The following is a 19,390-nucleotide window of genomic DNA, read 5'->3' as shown; positions in this document are numbered from 1 at the left end:
CTGCATGAAAACCGTTATTGTCAACTACATCCACAATTTCAAACGTCAGCTTTAATTAACGTCAAATRCATCTGTCCCTCTACTACTGTGAGACATCCTCCCCGTCCACTCTCCTACCAGGCAGGGTGCCCCCCTGAGTTGTCGTGCCACAGCCTGATGCTCTGCAGCTCCCCCAGAGAGAAGGGTGTGGTCAACAGGAACGTATCCACTGCACCCCTCTCAAAAACAGGCTTGTCAGGGTCAGTGAGGTGGTGTGGCTCACTCTCTCCCTCCATGCCCAGCAGAGTCACAGTAACCTGCAGCAGCAACACAGGGTCAGGGTGACTGAGTGTGGTTTTATCAGAGAACAGAATATGATGTCCTGCAGCAGTGGAAACTGTCGGTACTGACCTGAGAGGAGGTGGAAGCACCACGCCGATGCCCAGTGCTGATATTCAGCATGTAACGGTATTCAGCCAAGGGGTCATTATCTTCCAACAATGTCACCTTCACCTACAAGAAGTAACACTTGAAGATGAAACTCTGCATCAACAGAAAACCAACAGGAAGATACATTCTCAAATTGGTAAATCTAAGCACTGGAAATCTGCTGATTGGATCACCAGAGTAGCATGTCCTCAAGGTGTCTGTATAGTCTGGACAAAAATTGTCTAGAAAATGGCGGCAGGGATTGTTCAAGGCAGACCTTGGCTATGTCCTGGATGTCCTTCCTGCGTGCCCACACGACCACCAAGAGATAAGCAATGAAGATGGCACCAACAAAGCACACCACCACAGGGTTGTCTGAGAAGGTGGCAAAGAGCTCAGCGGTACGGGACACATCCACAAGGTTGGGCATGACGAAGAAAGAGCTCCCGAAGAAGGTCAAGTGGTTACATAAGCACTGAGTGACCAATGACGTGGTTAAAGGACCAACCTAAGGAGACCACAGTCAGTTTATGCATTTGACATTGGCAGTGCCTGGTTGCAGTGATGTGCCAATATTTTATTATTAGGTGTTGTGTAGTACTTGTTGAACTCACCCTGCAGCCATCTTCACTCCAGGTGGATAAGGTTTCATTCCAATACTTGCACTGGGCAGCAATGGAGGTCACAGTCACGGTGGCATTGACGGATTTAACCCCTGCTTCTACAATGGGCCTCACCACAAGGTAATGCACCCCAACTTTTCCTGTCAAATCATTGGGACCCAGGACCCAGGTGTATCTCTCTGTACCCAAAATAAACACAACACAAGCACATTTATCTTTCTAAACACTCAGTGTTGTTTGTTCATTATGCTTCACAATAGTCCTATGGTCTCTGCCATTTACAAGAAGTCAGTTCAGGAGGTTGATCACCTTGTGAATTGCCTTGGTGAGGCATCTGCGTCTTGGCTATATATTGCTTGTCCTTTGGGTAGTCTTTATACCCCAGCAACAGTACAAATGGTATGTCCTCTGAGGGCTCCATCTTTAGCACCAGTGTTATGTCTGGTGAAGGGACGTCAATCATCAGTGTGCTGTAGTTTCCCAGGTCAAGGATTGTGCTGTTTACCTGCCCGCCTTCAAGTCTCGGCAAGAGGATCTGAGAATCATAGAAGATGTTGTAATATATACAACTGTAATCATAATTCTGTCTACTTGATCATATAGTCTTTAAAGTATAAGTCTTGGACATTATCTTAGAAGATATACTGTAAGTCTTGGACATCAAGGGCTCTCAAGAGAAAAGACCCACTAAAATTGGTATCCTTTGCAGCGTTCCTACCTACAATTTCCCTCAGACCAGGTTCTCCACAGGGATGGCTGATCCATCCTGTCTGTGAGTGTCACAGAACCCATGGCACCACTGATGTTACCCCCCTCACTCAAGAATAAGGGTTCTTCTCAAACTCAGCATCTGTAAAAAATAAGGATATGATGATAAGGGAATGAGGGTTAAAAACCATCCACACAATATACTAATAGACAATACTACATGAACAGTTAACCAAATGAAACCCCTCCCTAATACTTGAACAAAAAAAACAACACTTTCACTGCCGTATTCACTTCTGTATAAATCCCTCACTAACCTCCACACATTCACTCGCAGACATTCACACTTACTCGCACATCCACTGGTTCTCTGGAGAAAGGACACTCAGTCACCAGGTGAGGGAAAGAAAAGCTGCAGAAGTATCTATGGATGTTTATAGACTGCCTCTGAATGCCTATTTGAGACATCCTAAGAGAAGAGAGTGTATAATATCACTGTAACTCAAATTGAGGCAACTTAACCAGGAGCATTTTGTATTTGAGATATTTTATCTAAATACACAATTACATATTTCAAGTTACATTTATGTGACAGGCTTGCATTTTTTTATAAGTAATGTTTTCACTCCCAATGCTTCTTCTCTTACCTAGTTAGCATACACACTGATACTCAGGGCTATGATAATGGCAGGCTCCTGACCAACATTTTCATTTAACAGTGCACTCTGCACATATTCCATACTGTTCAGGAAGAATCTTTGAGACCTTTCCCTGTGAAAGACAACAAAATGCAATATGTCCTGAAAAGTAACCATAATTCATTACTGTCGATCAAGGGAAATTCAGTTGAAGCTATATACAGTTGAACGGGGTTGAAGTTTAACAGACACCTTAGCCAATACATTAAAACTAAGTTTTTCACAATTCCTGAATTTATCCATAGTAAGAATCTCATGTTTTAGTCAGTTAGGACCACCACTTTATTTTAAAATGTACAATGTCAGAAAATAGTAGAGACAATGATTTATTCAGCTTTTATTTCTTTTCACCCCCCCCCTCACATCCCAGTGGTCAGAGTTTACATACAACCAATTAGATATTTGGTAGCTATTACTCCTTAAATTGTTTAAAATTCGGTGCCAAACGTCTTACTGCGGTAGCCATCCACAAGCGTCCGCAAATAAGTTGTGAATCCTCTTTTGGCCATTCCTCCTGCACAGAGTTTGGGCTGTACCACTGAATCAGGTTTGGTAGGCCTCCTTGCTCGCACACGCTTTTCAGTTCTGCCCACAATGTCTATAAGGATTAGAGGTAGGGCTTTTGTGATGGCAATCGCAAATCACCTTCACTTTTGTTGTCCCTTAAGCCATTTTGCAACAACTTTGGAAGTACTGCTTGGTACCATTGTCCATTTGAGACCATTTGCGACAAAGCTTTAACTTCCTGACTGATGTTGAGATGTTGTTTCAATATAATCCACATCATTTTCCTTCTCATCATGCATCTATTTTAGTGAAAGTGCACCAGTCCTCCTGCAGCAAGCACCCACAACATGATGCTGCCATCCCCGTGCTTCTAGGTTGGGATGGTGATTTCTTCGCTTGCAAGCATCCCTTTTTCCTCCAAACATACGATAGTCGTTATGGCCAGAAAGTTTATTTTGTTTCATCAAGACCAGAGGCATTTTCCAAAAGTACCGATTTTGTCCGCCATGTGCAGTTGCAATACCGTAGTCCTTTGGCTTTTTTTATGGCGGTTTTTGGAGTAGTGGTTTTTTCCTTGCTGAGTGACGCTTTCAGGTTATGTCGGATATAGGACTCGTTGTTTCCTGGGGATTATAGATAGTTTTGTCCCGTTTCCTCCAGCATCTTCACAAGGTCCTTTGCTCGTGTTCTGGGATGATTTGCACTTTTGCACCAAAGTATTCATCTCTAGGAGACAGAACGCGTCTTCCTTCCTTGAGCAGATATAAGGCTGGCGTGGGTCCCATGGTGTTTATACTTTGCGTAACTGATTGGTTTGTACAAGAATGTGGTACTTCAGGCTTTTTGAAGAATTGCTCCCCAAGGAATGAACAGATCTGTGGAGGTCTACATTTCTTTTTCTGAGGTTGGCTGATCTTCTTTTGATTTTACCCATGATGTAAGCAAAGAGGCACTGCAGTTGAAGGTAGGCTGAAATACATCCACAGTACCCTCCAATTGATCAATGATGTCAACTACCCTATCAGAACGCTCTAAAGCATGACACTATTTTTCTGGAATTTTTCCAAGCTTGTTTAAAACACGCTTTCGGACCCCCCATCCCGATCCGGGATCATCCTCATAAGAATACGCTGACTGCATGCTAGCTCAAGCGCACAGGGAATATCATATAATAATTTTGTTCATGAAATCAAAGTCAAACAGCATGAAAGGATAACATATGTGACTCAGCCAACTGTCTCGATTTTAAAAATGTTTTACACGCGTAAAACACAACATATATTTTATGTTAGCTCACCTACAATATCCAAAACACAACGGCATTTTCTACGCGTAAAGCATAGCTTTCACAAGAGACACCGAAAATGAGATAAATGAATCCATAACCTTTGGAACACTTCATCAGATGACAGTCTTATGACATCATGTTTATATCATACATTTATGTTTGCTTCGATAAAATGTGCATATTTATAGCTATAAATCGTGGTTCTACATTGCCGCCATGGTCACAAATGGCACCAAAAATGTCCGGAGAAATTTTTAGACAGCCACGTAATCTAACAGAAAAACTCAATCATAAACTTTGCTGAAAAATACATGTTGCAATATTAATTAAAGATACACTGGTTTCTTAATGCACTGCTGTGTTAGATTTAAAAAAAATTACTTTAGTACAAAGCACAGCATGCAATAATCTGAGACAGCGCTCAGCCATTCTCCGCCAGAGTCCATAAAATTCCAAAGAGTCCAAAAGAGTCCATAAAAAATACGAAATAACATCATAAATATTCCCTTACCTTGATTGAACTTTCCATCAGAATTGCAGTGCCAGGAAATCCTAGTTCACAATACATCGTTGTTTTGTTTTAGAATGTCCATTTCTTCTGTCGAATTAGCACTTTGGCTAGCATGGTGGAGCTCACGTGCCATGAAGATTTTACGCATGAACGAAAAATTCAAAAAGTCCATAATAAAAGTCGAATAAACTGGTCAAACTCAGTTGAGAATCCATCTTTAGGATGTTTTCACAAATATATCCAATAACGTCCCAGACGGAGCATTTCGTGCTACCTAACGCATTGTAGACAACGATATGACAAACCTAAGTGCGTAGCCAAGTACTACCAATATGGTGACCTCTCACTCCACGACTCTCATGCGTCCCCAGGGAAGGCTAGACACTTCGTCTACATGCCTTGTTGACATCTAGTGGAAGGCGTATGAAGTGCATACAGATCCATAAATACAAGACAATTGAATAGGCAATGCCTTTCACAGAGACCCATTTCAGAATTTTCACTTCCTGTTTGGAAGTTTGCCTCCAAATGAGTTCTGTTTTACTCACAGATATAATTAACAGTTTTAGAAAACTTCAGAGTGTTTTCTATCCAATAGTAATAATAATATGCATATCATATGATCTAGGACAGAGTACGAGCCGTTTAAATTGGGCACAATTTTATCCAGAAGTGAAAAGGGCGCCCCCTATTTCCAAGAGGGTTTTAAAGGCAGTCAACTTAGTGTATGTAAACTCTGACCCACTGGAATTGTGATATAGTGAATTATAAGTGAAATATATCTGTCTGTAAACAATTGTTGGAAACATTACTTGTGTCATGCACAAAGTAGATGTCCTAACCGACTGCCAAAACTATAGTTTGTATAGTTTATAGCTAATACCCTGATGAAGACCGCTTGTCTGTCGAAACGTTTGTACTATAAATATATTTGCATCTGAGCTCCTAGAGTGTGCGGCTCTCCTTTATTTTTTAAGTGTTCCACTCCGCTAGCCAGCACCTCGCCTAAATAGGTGTGCGTTTTCTTTGCCTCTGGAAACATTACGTGTGTCATGCCACAAAGTAGATGCCCTAACCGACTTGCATAAACTATAGTTTGTTAACAAGAAATTTGTAGAGTGGTTGAAAAACAAGTTTTATGACTCCAACCTAAGTGTAGTAACTTCCGACTTCAACTGTATATCACCTGTGTGCTTGCATTTGAAGAGACTCCCAGGATATTGCTGGTGCCTCTACAATTGGTGTAGCTGCCTGCACCATCTCTTCTCCACCATGCTCACTGACATTCATATAGAGGAGGGAAGAGCTGAGGTCTCCCACCAGGGAGCTAGCTTCTAGCTGGAAAAGATCCACAGCACAACATAGACCATTGGGAACTAAATCTCTGCTCTCTTTCAGCAATACATGTTTGGAAAAGATGATGTTGCCTTGTTCTCATATCCAAGTGTACCTGAGCAGCGGAATTGACCTCTTCCCTCCTCTTGGTGATCCCTGCCACTGCTCTGGCCGTCAGCTGCACTTCCTGAGGAGTGTTGTTGGGGACATTCTTCAGCACTGCAGTCATGGTGCTCAGCATCTGTTCTCGCAGCTGGAACATCAATCAGAATACCTCATAAACATCTATCTAAAGAGACACTTCCTTTTGTCTTGAACTTCATACTAATTTATCCTAACTCTTTTAGTTTAGTGTAATGTCTCACTTTCAACAATACACAGAGTCCCTAGACCAGGGATGGCCAACTTTGATGGGGGTGAGGGGAAACAAAAAATGTGAACTCATCATGAGGAGCTGCAGTGGCTCGCGGGTCTGCGTACCTTCATCCATAGCCAGACATGCAGTCAACTGAATATAGCAATCGATCAATTTCTGCAGTTAAACCAGTTACCGCTCTTAGCTAAATGCATTACACCAGTAGAGTGGGCCGGCCCTAGTCTTTTGGGGGCCCTAAGCGAGACTTGGCCTTGCACCTCGTGGGCCAATTTCTTTGACTGATCCCCGTCTTAGCAGCCAGGGGCCCTAAGTGACCGCTTATGCCTGGAGCCAACCATGATAAGTAGTTTATAAACTGCTCATTATTAGTCTATAAAGGCTATAAACAATTATAATTATTGGTGCTTCGTTTTTGGAAATTGATCCACGGGACTACAAAAGCGGGTCCCGGGTTGCCCATCCCTGGCGTAGACATTCCTGGCATCAAAGCCCATGCTCCCTATGACCTTAGAATATTACCCCGTTCTCACCTCCTCCCTGGCACCTTTCTGATCCTCACTGGAGCCCTTGTTCAGAATGTCGGACACAGACTTGAACATCTGTCCTAGGGTCTCCCCAGTGAGCAACCCCTGCTGCTGTAGCTGAGCGACAGTGTTGTCAACCACAGACTGCAGATTCTCCACTGAGGAACTGGAGTTGGCTGGCCACACCTTGGGGGACAACAATCAAATGTGAGCTCCAGATACTACATTATAAATGTGAGCTCTATGGAGCAGAAAGGCAGGACAGTTTCCATGCATTAAATCATTAAGTAAATGAAAGGATTTTTACTTGATGACAAACCTCAGTGGTGATTGTGGCATTGGTTTTTCTATCCCCATTTGTTAGAGTAACCACCACAGACAGACTGTAGTTGTAACGTTTGTTCCCGAGAGGTAGGAAGATTGACTTTACTTCATTTCCATAACTGCAGCGCAAATGTTTATCTGAAATATAAATACATATTATATAAAGTATTTTCATACAGTGAACTGAATTTTTGATTTTTGATTTACGGTCCTACTATTCAACTTCTTTGATAGGGGAAAGTCTCTTGAAATAGACTACATTGTCGACAGATTTCAGACAACTCACCTTTGTCAGTTTTGAAACAATATTGGCATTTMCCTGTGGAGCAGGAGGTTGTTGCACAGGTGATATTGAAAGCATCTAGAACTGTGCCTGATTGAGGGGAAATTATACAGGAATGGAGGTTGGTGATGGTAGTTGGGGCTGTTATTTCAGGCACAGTTACAGATACAGTAGTAGTTGCCGCTATAGTGGTAGCAGCCAGTAGGGTAGTGGCTACCAGTGGGATGGTAGCAACTGGTATGGTAGTAGCAGCTGGACGAGTAGTAACAGCCGGTAGGATGGTGGTAGCAGCCGGTAAGGTAGTAGCAGGCAGTATGTTAGTGGCAACAGGTGCAGGTGTTGCAACACCTGGTATCTGAATGGTGTACTTGACAACGCCAGATGTCGTCTTACCTACAACAAAAAGTTGAATAGGTTACATTAATGTAAATAAATACATTCTGTAAATGTTGATCTGGATGTATTTACTCTAAATATCCATGATCAAATGATACACTACCTAAAATATAACACATTGGAACACTTGATTCATTTTATGGCCCACATTACAATAGCTAATTTGACATTCTGATGTCAGGTTCAACATAAGTGATACTATTATCTGTAACTAAAGCACGTGTAACAAAACATACTCTAAAATCAATGAATACCTACCATACGCTATCACATTGAGATTCAGAGATCTGGACTGTGCATTTTTCAGATTGTCACTTGTCACCATGTATTCATTGCCACCATCTATTCTGTGTAGCAGTGGTCTTTGCTTTGCTTTTTTGTAGCAGTGTTTGAGGTCTCCCTAGAAGAAATTAGCTCAAAATTATGAAGTTTCCTTCATAGACACTGTCGTTGTACAGAATGACTACAGCTTTTATACAATCCAACTGCACATGCATTCATTTCAGGTTACTTATTTTGCTCATGTGACACATTACAAATGAATGTATGTTTGTGTGTATGTGTGTTCAAACACCTGTGTGTTTGTGTGCATGTCGGAGGGGTTGGTTAATAGCAGACATATTTCTGTCTGGACTAATAAAGTATATCTAAACTTAAATTAGACAACAGAAGTTCTATCTATTCATGCACTGAAACCACTATTCATAAATATGCTTGTGTGCAACATGCACAATAGAGGAGTCTCAGACTTACTGTCAAAGGTCTCGTGTCCTCAACATGCCAAACTACTGTTGGGCAACTCCTTGCGGTGGTACACTCCAATTTGAGGGTTACATCGTTGTTTATGTTCACTGGGTTACAATTAGAACAACTAAAAGAATAAAGGTTAACTTTTATCATACAACAGATCTTCTGGGACATAGATTACTGTAACTTAGAATTTGATTCAAATCAGCCATTTAGCTTCTTCGTTTGATAATGCAAACCTCTCCTAACAAACAAAATGTCACTCAGGACTATACATCTGTCTAATGAGCCATTCCCTCCCTCGTTTTACCTTATGGTAACATCGGTGAATTCTGGCGGAGTAACAGTGATGCATTTCTCTGCTTTAGCCACTTCGGCCCCATTTTTCTTCTGCACAGTAAAACTGTATATATAAAAAAGAAATGGGTCTGGAAGACAGGCTGCTGTAATCACATGAGTCTCCTGGTTTGTTTTGTCTCTGCATTTACATTGTTCATCTGTTGGAATAAATGGGGAACATGGTTTGAGTATAACATCTGTGCTGAAAGGACATTAAAGGTACTACACAATCGATACTGTCACCCGGAAACCAGAGAAATACCGCCATTGTTACTTAGTGAGTTTAGAAGAACAATTKTATTCATAGAAAGATTGTGCCTGAACTGAAAACTAAAATCTTCGGATTTCAGATTTATAACTAGCACTGGCCTTGAAGATAAGACTTGAACAAGTGGGCCACTTAAAAGTCTTGACAGACTTTGTTACTGTAGCCTACTAATGAGTTGAACTGAGAGGTGAGTGTTCTCAGCTCTGGTACTTACTGCATTCCCATTCAAGTTGTATCCCAGGTTCACTGATTCCGGGTACTCCACTCAAGCCAGTTAACCCAAGTGTGACACTTTGAGTGAAGTCAGATGGACTTTCTGGATCGGAAGTGATTTCCACATTATCCCGGGGAAGCCTTTTATGCTCCTCTGTCTGAAAGTCTGAATTATTGTGACAAACTGCTGCTGTGTTCCCCACATCCACGTCCATGTGTGAGAAGACATTCCAGGCCCTGACTTTCACTTGCAAAGCTCCTGTAACAAAACAGCTGATATAAATAAACAAGGAAACGTTTAATCTTCCTATCTTCTGTCATTGTTTCTGATTGTAGTTGGGTAGGTACCTTGGATAGTGGTTGAGATATTGTAAACCTGCATGCTTCTGTTTTGCATGTCTCTGGTCTCGGAGATGCTGTCGTTGGCTCCAGACACTTGGAAGAGAAGCTGCACCGGGGCCCCCCGGTCCAGGGAGACACTAACGTAGAGGTCTGAGTCTGGACACTCTCCCTCCTCAGCCATCACTGATCCCAGCAGGCCCTCCACAGGCTCCAGCAGACACACCTGCAGCTCAGTGGACACGCCCAAGACCGAGACCCCGTTAGAGGCATGCAGGGTCAGCTGGTGGCAGCCAGAGCCCAGCTGTTGCTCCACCTCTGGTCCCACTGTGATGTTGTGGGGGACGATTCCTCTGACTGCTGATGAATTGGCCACCAACATCTCACCACGGTGGATTTTGTAGGTCACATTCGTACCTGTAGATAGAAAAGTTGTCTCATTCTACCAAGATTTGTACTCTCGGAAATGTAAGACCAGATGCTTTTATTTCTGCTCATGTTGGTTTTACTTACCAGCTTCTACTTCAACCTGGATTTGAAGGGGACTGCCATACAGGGCCTTGCAGTTTGCTCCATCTGTTGATTGGTTCACGCTATAGCACTTAATGACACCAAACTCCCCGATGGGCTCCTGAATGGTGATGGCTTTCTGAGCTGTCACATGCCACTCACTGGTGGTACACTCCACCCCAACTATGAAGACACCCGGGCGAGTGTATTTATGAACCACACTGCTCTCCAACCTGTGAGAGTGTAAATTCCATTAATTGTGAATGAATTAGGGACTTTTTGGCTTTGATGTTGGGTGATATACATTACTCAGTTACTCACTCTTCTGGACTATAAGGATCGATGTTGTGCCCATCTCCAGCACTTAGAGTGCAGGTCAGGTTGCCCTGGAAGGGATGGAGAAGCCACTTCACTGTTATGGAGACATTGTCAAAGACGGCAGCCAACTTGCTCATTAATAAGTGGAGACCTGTGGACCACAGACATGGCTAGGTTAGATTGTGTGTGCTAGCCACCACTCATAATGTGTTGAAATACAACATTAGAAAAAACGTAAATCGAGGCCTTCACTAGCTGAAAACATATTTGAGTATTTAAATGGAATGTAGAAGGGAGGGAAGGAGAGACAGTGACAGGGGTAGAATGTTCTGACCATCTTTGCAGCTGTATTCCACAGACAGGTAGCTTCCAAGCCCTGGGCATGGTTCACCAAAAGAGGCCACATCTGCCGTGGCCTGGCATGCCTGCAGCCCATGGCAGTCTCCTGGAAATAATGTACATGAAATAGAGATATGAGAGGTGAAGAAATAGAGGAGGAGGAGAGTTTTCCACCATAATTGTCATCAAAATCATCATTAAGATCATCCACATTATCATTATAATAGACTTATCCAAGTGCTCTGAAAATATAAATTGTGTGCACACTGTTCAGAGGAAGGATTATTATCACAATGCCTATTCTATTTGTCATTCATACATGAAGCACTAGCTTAAGCAATGGCTTAAACCTACGGTCCGTATTTAGTGCAGTACATTTAGATTTCATTGACAGTATTACAACCATTTAAAACTGGTACATTTTGTGGCCTAACTTTCAGTCTTGACATTGTACCAGCATCTGTACCTCTATTATGTTTTTTGTTAAGACACAAATACATATTTTCTTGGTGCTTTGTGCAATTAAGTTTTATTGCTGCCTCAGTGCATCTGGTGCCGTTGTTGAAGCTGTGTGTGTTTTACAATATTTACAGTTCTGCTCTATGTTTTGCAAATCKAAACATGTTCTAAGAGCTCAATGTTTAAATATTGTTCATCATGTAGTTGTTTGGTAATGGCATCCTGCTGAAGTGGAACTAAGTTGAATTGCTGCCTCTATTGAATTGCTGGGCCCTTTATTGAATCTGTGTTTGCTTTACACTATTTACATTTCTGCTTTTTACTTTAAGCAGCGTGTCCTAACAGTGCAATGATCAAATACTGTACAGCAGGCAATTACTTTGACCCATTAAAAGCACTTTGCTTAAAGGCCCAGTGCAGTTAAAGGCCCAGTGCCGTGATTTCCTGTGTTTTATATATATATATATATTTCTACTCTATTAGGCTGGAATAATACTGTGATATTGTGCAAATTATGATAATGCCCTTTTAGTGTAAGAGCTGTTTGAAAAGACTGTGTGAAATGTCAGCCTGRTTTAGTGGGATGGAGTGTTGGCCTGCCTCGCAACATCACCAGGCGATAAGTTAGTTAATAGACCAATAAGAAATATAGTTAAATCCAAACCTCTCTGCCAATAACAGCTAGTTTTCAGTTTTCCCCTTCCCACTCAGACCACTCCCAGACAGTCCAAGCAAAATTCTTGCTTTAGAAATGACTCTWTGCTAAGAAGCTATTTATGTTTGTTTTTSACCATTTTAATTGAAAGCAATCACAGTAAGGTACTTAATTGTTACCCAGAAATGATTTGATATTGAGATAAAAACGGCTGCATTGGACCTTTAATGTTCTTACTCATACGATGTAAGAACAAGACTATTCTTGAATCAATAGTCAAAACTAAACATACATTTATATCAATATCCTAAGTGATGGATGGAGCAACATTAATGGACAAAATACACCTTGCACAATATTTCAAAAGTTTCAAAAACATTAGACTTCACACCATACCTGTCACTGAATCTACAACATCTATCCAGCTACACTCCTCCTGTGTGGAGGTGGCTGAAGAAGCGGGACTCGTCCGGCAGTAGTGAACCGTCTTACGACCATAGAAGCTGTCATCAATCTCTATCACCTGACCAGAACCACACTGTAGTGTCGCATTGTGGTCAGCACAAGCAATGGAGCGCCCAGATTCTGAGACAAAGAAGTAAATAAGGTTTAATAATTAGAGTGAAAGGGAATAGCAAGCGCATACAGTATATTCCTCGCTACCTTGTTATTCTGCATACATACACACACAGATGCATGCACGCATGCGTGCACACACATATCAAATACAAACCAAATTGGCAGATGAAGTGCAGCTCCTGGCTACAGTTGCTTGTTGCCTCCCARTGAAACCCTGAGCTCCTCAGTATGTGACCACAGCCAGCCCCTGGATCAGGGTCGTTRACCCAGTTAGAGTAGCTGACATCAGAGCCATCAAGCCAGGAGAGAGGACCTGAGGATGTACAGCYCKAACACCAATGAAAYTATTARATTCTATATACACRGAGGGTACAAAACATTAGGAACACCTGCTCTTCAAAGTAGAGGAAATAAAGTATGTAAGTACTCTGTTATATTATATTTGTGACATATATTCCTACAAAATTATATCCCATCTGTTCATCCTGATACATCATTCTGTTAATACTCTAATTCACGTAATAAAACACTTGAAAAGCAGAGTAAGGGATATGACGTAAGAAAACAAAGTCAATGCCACAGGAGCCGGCTGTGAATAGGTGATAAAGTTGGTCCTTTGTGCGGGAATTAAAAAGGCCTGTCTAAATCAAGGGACTGGACAGCAGCTCCAATTGAATGACAAGTGTTCTTCATCAGCCAMGTGCTGCTAAAAGGAGATATCTTAATGTGGCATGGTCTCCTAGCAATGGTGCGAGATAAATACATTATAAATCTCCCAGCGAGACACAGAAAGGCCAGCTGACTTGAGAGATAGCCACCAAACCCAGCCTGTGTCTACTTCCAGTTTTACTGGCAGATCAAAGAAGATCCACTGAACAAGACCAAGAGTAACCATCTTTGTCTCAAGAGAAGTGGTAGGCAGGTGGGCGGATCATGTTAGTTTAGGAGACTGGGAATTGAACTGATTTCTGATGCAAATAATGATGAAAAAAAAACAGATTGTGAGGAATACTTCTGCCACAGCTCAGCTGTAAGATTATTAAGATTAATTAGTAAGATTATTCTATGAAAAAACAACAACCCCAAAACACTATAACCTCTTTCAAATATCAATTAAATATTTAGGCCTACTCTCACACAAAGTCATCATGGGCAATTCCATGGTAACGTACAGTGCATTCAGAAAGTATTCAGACCCTTTCACTTTTTCCACATTCTTTTACGTTACAGCCTTATTCTAAAATGGATTAAATAATTTTTTCCCCTCATCAATCTACACACAATACCCCATAATGATAAAGCAAAACAGGTTTGTGGAAATTTTAGAAAATGTATTAAAAAAAATAATTATGAAATATCACAATTACAATAAAGTTATTCAGGTTCTTTATTCAGTACTTTGTTCAAGCACCTTTGGCAGCAATTACAGCCTCGAGTCTTCTTGGGTATGACGCTACAAGCTTAGCACACCTGTATTTGGGGAGTTTCTCCCATTCTTCTCTGCAGATCCTCTCAAGCTCTGTCAGGTTGGATGGGGAGTGTCGTTACACAGCTATTTTCAGGTCTCTCCAGAGATGTTCAAAATGGGTTCAAGTCTGGTCTGGCTGGGCCACACAAGGACATTCAGAGACTTGTCTCCAAGCCGCTCCTGCATTGTTCTTTGCTATGTGCTTAGTGTCGTTGTCCTGTTGGAAGGTGAACCTTCGCCCCAGTCTGAGGTCCTGAGCTTCTCTGGACCAGGTTTTCATCAAGGATCTCTCTGTACTTTTGCTCCATTCATCTTTGCCCCGATCTTGACTAGTCTCCCAGTCCTACCGCTGAAAAAACATCCCCACAGCATGATGCTGCCACTACCACTGCTTCACCGTAGGGATGATGCCAGGTTTCCTCTAGACGTGACGCCTGGCATTATATGGACAGTTTGTTCTTTCCAAATAATTTCCAATCAATTGAATTTACCACAGATGGACTCCAATCAAGTTGTAGAAACATCTCAAGGATGATCAATGGAAACAGGATGCACCTGACCTCAATTTCGTAGCAAAGGTCTATTTCTGTTTTAAAGAATTTATAAATTTGCCAAAAAATTGTAAAACATGTTTTTGCTTTGTCCTTATGGTTTATTGTGAGTAGATTGATGAGGAACAATGTATTTTAATCCATTTTAGAATAAGGCTGTAACGTAACCAAATGTGGAAAAAGTCAAGGGGTCTGAATAATATCCGAATGCAACTGTAATTGCACTGAGACTCAGATGTTTTACGTAAGACTACTTTTAACAATTTACACGTAACATTTATCAATACAGTAAATACATTTCCTGGAAAAACTGTGCAGATGCATATTTGGTAACAGAATTTCGGTAAAATCTCCCTCAGGTTTTTATGGGACCACGTTTTCCAAAAACTCAGTTAAATATCTGCTCCGAGAGATTCAAAAGATGTCTGCAGAAACATGGGGTGTCAGCTATGACATGAAACCTTATCCTTGAACCTCTTTTGGTTATTGAACTACAGTAATGAAGTGGACTTACAACACCGATACATCATTATGGATAGCATCATGATCATACACCTCCAATTGACTAAAATTATGTCAATTAGCCTATCAGAAGCTTCTAAAACCAATATATAATTTTCTGGAATTTTCCAAGCTGTTTAAAGGCACAGTCAACTTAGTGTATGTAAACTTCTGACCACTGGAATTGTGATACAGTGAGTTATAAGTGAAATAATCTGTCTGTAACAATTGTTGGGAAAATGACTTGTGTCATGCACAAAGTAGATGTACTAACCGACTTGCCAAAACTATAGTTTGTTAACAAGAAATTTGTGGAGTGGTTGAAAAACTAGTTTTAATGACTCCAACCTAAGTGTATGTAATCTTCCGACTTCAATTGTATATCCACCTTTGCATATTTGGGTATTATTCTACACACCGGCTATTATTTTAATAACGAGCTCCTCCCAAAACAAGACAACATTTTATTGGATCGGATCAAATCTGAACCAACGTCTGGTAGATGTTTTCTAAGACCCCTTTTCCATCTGTTTGACCAGCAGTCAAAGCCTTTGCTTGTTATTTCTAATATTTAGGATAGAAAATGGTCGAAAAATGTYTATATTCCTTAATTTAAAAAAATATAGCTTTCATTTGACTCTAGATTTGACATGATCCTATGAACTTCTCTTGTTAGTGCTTATTGGTCCTTTTACATAGAAATTCCCTCATATCATGGCAATTTCATAAGACTTTAAATCATACACTCTAACACATAATAAAATAACTCTTTGCAAATACATCCATGCACAAGACAGTCTGCTCTCAACCTTTGATTTCCTTTACATAATCATATCTATCATTATACAGTATGTTGATGGCAATTAGTGTTTTCTTCAGMTGTCCTCTTACCCTCAGCAGCAGCAGAGTCCAGTGTTAGGTTTGGGGAGGCAGGTGCCAGACCCAYCCACCAGTCCTGCTCCGGCTGCAGGTGCTTCTGTAGGAACTGCTGGGTTTCGTCGTTTAAAATGAAGGCCAGGTGTCCACCACCTCGCTCACACCAACCCTGTGCACTGAGGAAGGAACGCGAACGAGGTAGACCCACAAACTCATAACAGGAGCCGTCAAAGCCCTCTTGGTACTCTGGGCAGGATAGAGGTGCTATCTCGTCCTCAGCACAAGACAGGCTTAAGAGGAAAGCATTCAAGAGCAACACAGAGAGATTAGTGCTGTCCATCTTCACCGCTTCACCTGTACACTGTTACAGGCAGCCTGGTGACATGCTATCTTTAAAGGGGACTGACGTCAGCAATTCCCTGTCACCACTTCAACATCACAGAATGATCTGTTCTGGCTCCAACAAAGGGCTGTCCGCCTTACAGTCTGTCTTTGTGAGTTCCCATTGGTTGCATTATCCTTGTTCACAAACAAACAGAGCAATGGGCTATAATAAGGTCCTCTGGCCCGTCTGTCAACAGCCTCCGAGTTTTACTCTTTCTTTAAGGCTGCCAATGATGTTGCACTCATTGCAGCCTGCATGCAGTATAAGATGATTGTGCCCAGTACGCGGTGCTATACACTCCAGTAGGCTACTCTGGTTAGAGAGAGACCTTTATACTGTATATCCAACCACTATTCAAACCCTAGCAGAAGCTCTAACCTGCCTTATTCAAATGATAAGAAATCAATATATTTTTACTGTCAGAATTTCCTTTTCAAAGTATATCAAGGACGTATCAAAATAGTAGTAGAAGTATTAGAGCCACAATGAACTATGTTCCAGCTCTCAACCCAGTACTATACTGCCAGTCAAGATGATGTCACTTTTGTAGGGGAATGAGGAAAACTTAATAAAATAAAAGCCTGCATTTCAACAGATTGTAATAATATCATTAGTTGATTAAAAAGATATTGAAATGTAATCAATGGCCACTTTTATTGTGGCAATAAGAAAAGGCAGTAAGTATTTTATGAAATCAAATAAAAAATATGTTTTAATTGTAATCTATTGTATTGGGAGCTATGGAGGTGGTGGATAACAAAATGTTGCTGGAGATGTACTGCACAGTCCCCCTCCAAAACTACACATCCTTGGTTAGTTAAGACCCTACTGAGTATTTTCCACCCCACTTTAGCTAAGACAGTAAAGTTTTTTTCTCTARAGCCCAATATTCTCAACGTYCCAGTGTCAGCATTTTATTATTTCATTATTGTTTAAAAAAAAATCAGTTTAATGGTCAATTGCACACAAGGTCCAACTGAAATTTTACTTCCGCCTTTTAACCCAACCCCTCCGAAATACACACATACTGTCACGAATTCCGCCGAAGTTGGTCCCTCTCCTTGTTCGTTCGGCGGTCGACGTCACCGGCTTTCTAGTCGCCACCGATCCATGTTTCATTTTCGTTTGGTTTTGTCTTCATTATACACACCTGATTTCTATTCCATTAATTATGTTCCTTATTTAACCCTCTGGCTTCCCTCTCTGTTTTGTGCGTTATTGTTTGTCATGTGGGTTCGTGTTCTTGTGTTTTGGATTTTTGTGTTTTCCGTGTTGGAATATTATTCTTAATTTTTGAGTAAACTGTCGGACTATACTCATCACTGTGTCCTGCGCCTGACTCCACCTATCCAGCTCCCACAACAACCGACCCAGATGTCCACACCTCCTTCATCAGGATCCAGTGGGATTTGGCTCTCGCTCCCGGGAGCGTATGATGGAACGGCTGCCGGGTGCCAAGGGTTCCTACTCCAGCTGGAACTCTACCTGGCAGCTGTTCAGCCGGCCCCCTCGGGACGCGAGAGAGTGAGCGCCCTCATCTCTTGTCTGACTGGAAAAGCACTGGTCTGGGCCAACGCCATCTGGAGAAGAGAAGGCCCGACGTTGGACAACTACAAAGATTTCACCCGCCGCTTCCGGGCGGTTTTCGATCATCCACCTGAAGGGAGAGCAGCGGGGGAACACTTGTTCCATTTAAGACAGGGGATGAGGAGCGCTCAAGAGTTCGCTCTGGACTTTAGAACTTTGGCCGCCGGCGCGGGATGGAATGAGCGGGCCCTGATCGACCACTACAGGTGTAGTTTACGAGAGGACGTTCGTAGGGAGCTAGCCTGCAGYGACACCACCCTTAACCTGGACCAGCTGGTGGACCTATCCATCCAGTTGGATAACCTATTTGCCTCCCGCGGACGTAAGGATCGGGGTCCGTCAGTTCCATCCCCCAGCACCTCTGATCCTACCCCGATGGAGCTGGGAGGTGCTGCTATGAGGGGGACCGGAGGGGGAACCATTCCCTGCACCACCTGTGGGTGACGAATATGTACCGAGGGCCAGCCGACGAGAGCATACAGGTCTCAGTGGTGGGTGGTATATGTGGCTTTGGTGACAAAATGGATGGCACTGTGATAAACTGCATAGTCTCCCAGTCCCTGCAGCTGAAGAAAAAAAATACAGCATGATGCTGCCACCACTATGCTTCACCGTAGGGATGGTGCCAGGTTTCCTCCAGACGCGACGCTTGGCATTCAGTCCAAAGAGTTGAATCTTGGTTTCATCAAACCAGAGAATCTTGTTTCTCTTGGTCTGAGAGTCCTTAGGTGCTTTTTGGCAAACTCCAAGCGTGCTGTCATGTGCTTTTTACTGAGGAGTGGCTTCCGTCTGGCCACTCTACCATACAGGCCTTATTGGTGGAGTGCTGCATAGATGGCTGTCCTTCTTGAAGGTTCTCCACAGAGGAACTCTAGAGCTCTGTCAGAGTGACCATCGGGTTCTTGGTCACCTCCCTGACCAAGGCCCTTCTCCCCCAATTGTTCAGTTTGGCCGGGAGGCAAGCTCTCGGAAAAGTCTTGGTGGTTCCAAACTTCTTCCATTTCAGAATGATGGAGGCCTCTGTGTTCTTGGGGACCTTCAATGCTGCAGACATTTTTTGGTACCCTTCCCCAGATCTATGCCTCGACACAATCTTGTCTCTGAGCTCTATGGACAATTCCTTCAACCTCATGACTTTGTTTTTGCTCTGACATGCACTGTCAACTGTGGGAACTCATATAGACAGGTGTGTGRCTTTCCAAATCATGTCCAATCAATTGAATTTACCACAGGAGGACTCCAATGAAGTTGTAGAAACATCTCAGGGATGATGGA

The 19,390-nt window shown here is 42.2% G+C and overlaps 1 protein-coding gene across 1 annotated transcript in view; it reads right to left on the bottom strand.

Moving 5' to 3' along the window:
• Positions 1 to 16,489, bottom strand: part of LOC111969113 (polycystin-1-like protein 2) — a 32,583-nt gene extending 16,094 nt beyond the window's left edge. Inside the window, exons 1-22 of the mRNA XM_070445302.1 lie at positions 16,159 to 16,489; positions 12,902 to 13,060; positions 12,565 to 12,753; positions 11,050 to 11,160; positions 10,719 to 10,866; positions 10,401 to 10,630; positions 9,897 to 10,304; positions 9,550 to 9,807; positions 9,039 to 9,225; positions 8,735 to 8,852; positions 8,240 to 8,381; positions 7,589 to 7,978; positions 7,298 to 7,440; positions 6,985 to 7,164; positions 6,194 to 6,331; positions 5,930 to 6,081; positions 2,091 to 2,208; positions 1,341 to 1,566; positions 1,023 to 1,210; positions 686 to 916; positions 391 to 492; positions 118 to 296 (exon numbers count right to left, since the gene is read on the bottom strand). Coding sequence (XP_070301403.1) covers positions 118 to 296; positions 391 to 492; positions 686 to 916; positions 1,023 to 1,210; positions 1,341 to 1,566; positions 2,091 to 2,208; positions 5,930 to 6,081; positions 6,194 to 6,331; positions 6,985 to 7,164; positions 7,298 to 7,440; positions 7,589 to 7,978; positions 8,240 to 8,381; positions 8,735 to 8,852; positions 9,039 to 9,225; positions 9,550 to 9,807; positions 9,897 to 10,304; positions 10,401 to 10,630; positions 10,719 to 10,866; positions 11,050 to 11,160; positions 12,565 to 12,753; positions 12,902 to 13,060; positions 16,159 to 16,483 — 4,322 coding nt within the window. The 5' untranslated portion in view covers positions 16,484 to 16,489. The remainder of the gene's footprint in view (positions 1 to 117; positions 297 to 390; positions 493 to 685; positions 917 to 1,022; positions 1,211 to 1,340; positions 1,567 to 2,090; positions 2,209 to 5,929; positions 6,082 to 6,193; positions 6,332 to 6,984; positions 7,165 to 7,297; positions 7,441 to 7,588; positions 7,979 to 8,239; positions 8,382 to 8,734; positions 8,853 to 9,038; positions 9,226 to 9,549; positions 9,808 to 9,896; positions 10,305 to 10,400; positions 10,631 to 10,718; positions 10,867 to 11,049; positions 11,161 to 12,564; positions 12,754 to 12,901; positions 13,061 to 16,158) is intronic.
• Positions 16,490 to 19,390: the final 2,901 nt, after the last annotated feature.

Source organism: Salvelinus sp. IW2-2015, linkage group LG10, assembly GCF_002910315.2.
Source record: "Salvelinus sp. IW2-2015 linkage group LG10, ASM291031v2, whole genome shotgun sequence".
NCBI classification, from domain to species: Eukaryota; Metazoa; Chordata; class Actinopteri; order Salmoniformes; family Salmonidae; genus Salvelinus; species Salvelinus sp. IW2-2015.
This window is presented reverse-complemented; position numbering and strand designations above follow the sequence as displayed.